Source organism: Sinocyclocheilus rhinocerous, unplaced genomic scaffold, assembly GCF_001515625.1.
Source record: "Sinocyclocheilus rhinocerous isolate Xijiao unplaced genomic scaffold, SAMN03320098_v1.1 scaffold5949, whole genome shotgun sequence".
NCBI classification, from domain to species: domain Eukaryota; kingdom Metazoa; phylum Chordata; class Actinopteri; order Cypriniformes; family Cyprinidae; genus Sinocyclocheilus; species Sinocyclocheilus rhinocerous.
The window spans coordinates 46,973-52,461 of NW_015636854.1; the positions used below are offsets into that span (position 1 = coordinate 46,973).

The 5,489-nt window shown below is 36.3% G+C and overlaps 1 protein-coding gene across 1 annotated transcript in view; it reads left to right on the top strand.

Moving 5' to 3' along the window:
• The window catches only part of LOC107748249 (hepatoma-derived growth factor-related protein 3-like), a 49,972-nt gene that overhangs the window by 37,487 nt on the left and 6,996 nt on the right, over window positions 1–5,489 (top strand). The window contains exons 5-6 of the mRNA XM_016562983.1: window positions 2,059–2,142; window positions 2,274–2,366. Coding sequence (XP_016418469.1) covers window positions 2,059–2,142; window positions 2,274–2,366 — 177 coding nt within the window. The remainder of the gene's footprint in view (window positions 1–2,058; window positions 2,143–2,273; window positions 2,367–5,489) is intronic.

Genomic DNA, 5,489 nt, shown 5'->3' on the forward strand with positions numbered 1-5,489 from the left:
TCGTCTAGGAGACAAGGTCTTCACTGGGGATCTGTCTCTGGGGCTCATCTAGTTGTACTGGTCTCCGCTGACATTCAGGGCTGTCGAGGTCATCTCTAGGTCCTGATCCACCATCTGATCTGGATACAGACTGGATCTGGTGGCTACGGTGACCTCGGCATAATTATTAATTAATAATATTATTATTAATAATATTAAATATTAAATATTAGCGTAGATGCCATTCTTCTAACGATGTAGCAAGTACATCAGGTGTTATGGGAAGTGTTCCCGGTTCCGGTTGTCCTAATTAATGCAACCTAAAAATCCTTTAACGAATTTGAATATTAGAAATGTGTTAGTGTGTTATGTGTAAGCCAGGTTAAAGAGATGGGTCTTTAATCTAGATTTAAACTACATTGTTTATTAAGCATGCAGAACAAGCACCCAATAAAGCATTACAATAATCTAACCTTGAGGTCATGAATGCATGAATTAACGTTTCTGCATTTGACATTGAGAGCATAGGTCGTAAAGTAAGTGCACCTTTAATGCAGAAGTTCTAAAGAACGCTTTGTGCATATTGTCCATTGCTGGTGAAGTGACTCTCAGAGCAGATCTAAAGATGAAGTTCATGTGTTTATATCCTTATATAGTGAGACGGCAGAAGCGGGAAACACCATGAGTGCCACGTGTGCTTCATTATGTATGTAGAAGATGAACCGTGACATTCATTCACTCAGAGATGCGCAGAACATGCACACTTTAATATACAGACATACATATTTTAATATACAGATGTGCTTTAATATACAGACAATAGTCCATATAGAGATTTCATTAAGTGTACAGTGCTAATTTTGATTTATTCATTCAAGATTTGCCAAATTCCGTGACATTCTGCACTATACAGTTAATTCAATTTTAATGACTGGATTTCGCGATTTCCCTCCCTTTTCCACATCGCAGAAATCACACAGACTTAAAAAATATTTCCCCACTTTGAGAACTCCTGAGTGACTTACAAATGAGGACAATAGAAGCAATTAAAACCAACAAGAGCAAAAATATGTAAGTGCTGTGACAAGTCTCGGTTAGTCTAACGCAGTACACGTTGCAAGTTTTTTTAAATAATAAAAAAAAGAAAACAAGTAGATAGAATGGAAAAAAACTATAGAGAACGCTAGTGTTAGAGGGTCAATTTTTTTAAATAAAAAGAAAAGTTGAAAGAATAGAAAGAGAATAGAAAACGCTAGTGTCAGAGGGTCATTTTTTATGATAAATAAAAAGAAAACGAGTAGATAGAATAGAAAAAAGAATAAAAAATGTAAGTGGTATTTTTTTGTCAATTTTTTTTCTTTAAAAAAGTGTTACAGGGTCAAGTTTTTTTTTTATATATTATGTATGTACCATATTATGTATGGTAGTTGGTGAGAGACCTAGATTCTTTGTGATTTTGCATTGAGAAATGTGTTTTTTTATTTATTTGACACTTATTTCATGAAATTTGGCACAAAGTGGTTTTGCTGGCAAAGACTGAGATGCTTCTTTTATACCCAAACATGATCCCCTCACCTATTACCAATTCACCTGCTGACTGTTTTAAAACATTTTAACTTGGATATTCTATAACCTTTTCACTTTTATTTTGCCTCTTTTCCAACTTTTTTGGAGTGTGTTGCAGTTATCAACATCAAAATTTGTTTATATTTACAAAATACATTTAAGCTGGTCAGTGAAAACATTGGACATCTTTGTACTTTTGTCAATTAAATAAAAGTTAAAGGGAATTGACAAATCACAGAATCTTGATTTCATTGCGTTTTACAAAATGTCCCAACTTTTTTGGAATTGGTGTTTATTGTACATTCTGATGTTGTGTATTTGTGAATGGAGTGTGTGTGAATTTCTGCCTGAATTTGTGTACTGCCATGTGTGGGTGTAGATCTCTTGCATGAATTTGTGAATTGCATTGTGCAAATTTGTGGGAGGTTTGTTTTTGTGTTTACTCCATATTTGTGCACAAATTGTTGTTGTATTAAAAATGGTTAACAGTTTATTTCCAAAACCCTTGTGTAGATAATGAATGCTGGAGCAGGTTCTGTTAAGAACTTAAGCAGCAGTCAAGAGGGGAATGATGAGAAGAGGAGAAAGTCTGCTCAAGTATGTCTCTGTCAATTTCTTTAAAAAATTGTGTCCTGTAAGTCCATCACGTGGACTGGGCTGTCTTAATGACACAAGCTGGCATGGTAATCTCCTGCATGGTGAGGCCCTGTGTTTTTGACATTATGCAGGTGGCTGGCAGTGAGGAGGACGAGGAGGAGGAGAAGGAGAAGGATGATTGTGGTGACATGGAGGTTTCTGATCAGGGACATATGAAAGATGAAGTATGTACTCTTACAGTGTCGATGAGGTGCAGAGGCCTTGTGGTGGGATGTTTTACATGCAAAAGAGATGCTTGTAGCAGTGAAAAAGAGCAGGATAAAAACTTTAGTCAGAATATTATTTATATACACTTAATGGCCACTTTATTAGGTACATCTGTTCAACTGATCAATAACTGAAATATCTAATCAGCCAGTCACATGACAGCAACTCATTGCATTTAGGCATGTAGACATGGTCAAGATGATCTGCTGATGTTCAAATCAGAATGGGGAATAATGGTGATTTAAGTGACTTTAACATGGCATGGTTGTTGGTGCCTGACTGATTATTCAGAAACTGCTGTTCAACTGGGATTCACATGCAACCATCTCTAGGTTTATAGAGAATGATCCGAAAAAGAGAAATTATCATGTGAGCAGCAGTTCTGGGAGAAAATCAGAATTTGGCACAAATAGCATTAAAGCATGTATCCATCCTTGTATCAATGGTTCAGGCTGGTGGTGGTTTAATAGTGTGGGGAATATTGCTACAGCCTACCTGTGTACTTTTGCTGACAACGTCCATCCCTTTATGACCACAGTCTACCCATATTGTTATGGTTACTTCCAGCAGGATAATGCACCATGTCATAAAGCTTAAATCATATCAAACTGGTTTCTTGAGCATGACAATGGGTTCACTGTACTCAAATGTGCTCCACAGTCACCAGATCTCAATTCAGTAGAACACCTTTGGGCTGGGGTGGAATGAGAGATTCTAATAATGGATGTGCAGCCGACAAATCTGCAGTAATTGCATTATGCTATTATGCCAATATGGACCAAAATCTCTAAGTAATGTCACCTGCACCTTGTTGAATCTATGCCACAAAGAATTAAGGCAGTTCTGATGGCAAAAGGGGGTCCAACCTGGAACTAGCAAGGTGTACCTAATAAAATGGCCAGTGAGTGTATAGTCAGCAGCATATTGAGAACAGAGAAGGATGTCTGATGTTATGCCAGGAATTACATAAAGGGCATTACATAAATTACATACATATTTCATTGTCTTATTAGAGGCTTTCTCACATGTAGGCTTTTCTAGAATATTACCAAAACAATTACAATTTAGAGATCATGTGTGAACCGCCCCTTTGCAAAATAACAGTAAATCATTTCCTGCAATTGCAGGGGAGTGAAGTTGTAATATAGAAGCAGGTAAATGACCATTTTGATGCTATGCATGAAAAAAGATTACTGGTATGAGCACGTACAAGATTAGGACATGCTGATGTACAAAGTCTGCTTCAGGCCAATCATAAAGTTCTCATGGAGGTGACGTGATTTATTCTGAACTGTTTACAGTAATTCACACTTGAAAGTCAACAAAATGTTGTCAAATTGGACAGATAGAGAAACTAAAGCACCAGCCGGAAAACAGAATAGCATTTAAAACTCATTTCCAATGATTGACATCTCAGAATTCACTAGTATTTTGGCGCTGTGATGTTGAATGGTAATGTTTGCAAAACGTTGCTTGTGTGGCCAGCAGATATGGTGTATTTACCTGAAAAATTCAATCCAGGGTCTCTACATTTTTCAGTGCATTTCCTTTTCTATTTATTATGAGCATGTAGATTGCTACATTGTATGCTTTAGAAGTTTTTTTTATTTTTTATGAATATGACTTGAAAAATGTGTTTAAAATCATATACTGTCTAGTGAGATGTTGACCAATATTTCAAAATATAACCAAGTAACCAAAAAATACTGAGTGTACCTTCAGGCAGCTGGTTCTCTTTTTCTGTGGTGAAATGGCTTAAAGAGATAGTTCACTCAAAAATTTAAATTTGCTATTAATTTACTCACCCTCAGGCCTCTGAGATGTAGGTGACTTTTTCCTTCAGTAGAGCAGTAAAGAAGATTTTTAGATGAAACCATGGTCGTTGGTGATTCATAAAATGCAAGTCAGTGGCTACTGGTTTTTGAGAGGAAAAAAAAACATATCAGGGAACACGAAATTAATACCCGTGGCTCCTGACGATATATTGAGGTCTTATGAAGTGAAGCGATCAGTCTGTGTGAGAAACTGAACATTATTTACAACATTATCACCTGTAAACCATTGCCTCAGGCAAACTTTTTTTGCAAACTGGTTCTTTCGGGCTGTTTATTTCAATGAACTGGTTCAATTCAGTAGTTCATTTACATAATCATGCAATGACGTAACATATTCACAATTACATTATTAAAGCACCCAATAATGATGTGAAATGTGTATGTTTTATATGTCTAAAGCATACAACGTTAATAAACTAGTCTTCATCAGCTCACCGTTTTACATAAACAATGATAATCAATGCATTCATCATGCTTTTCCAGCCAGTTAGGTGCCAAGACCTATATATGTTCAAAAATGTAAAATATTGGTCTGCACTCTAAAAATAAATAAATAAATAAAATGTTAAAGCTGGAGATAAAAAGCAACATTTCAGCTATCTGCCTTCATCAGTGCATACATTCTTTGTTTCTCAATGATTATATTAAAAACAACAAACCAAGGGCATAAATTTCATCTAACAGTAGGGGGGGCAATAAACATAAAATCTCAAGATCAATTTTTAAAGGGGACACAAATAATACAGCCAAAATTGTAATTGTAAGCATATATAAGTGTACACAGCATGTGTACATAGCATTGAGACCGTGTTTAAATATGAGTTAGGTTAAAGGGGTCATATGATGCTGCTAAAAAGAACAGTATTTTGTGTATTTGGTGTAATGAAATGTGTTTATGCGGTTTAAGGTAAAAAAAACCCACATTATTTTCCACATACTGTACATTATTGTTTCTCCTCTATGCCCCGCCTTTCTGAAACGCGTCGATTTTTACAAAGCTCATCAGTCTGAAAAAGCGAGGTGTGCTCTGATTGGCCAGCTACCCATTGCGTTATGATTGGCCGAATACCTCATGCATGTGACGGAAATGTTACGCCCCTCACCATACTGTGATGATGCCCTGTCAGGCCGGAGCGATGATTCAAAAACATGAAAACCCATAATAAATGAGGCATTCGTTGCATCCAGTGGGGACATAATTACGGATTATAATGACTTATACTGTCTTTTCACGCGTTGCGTTGC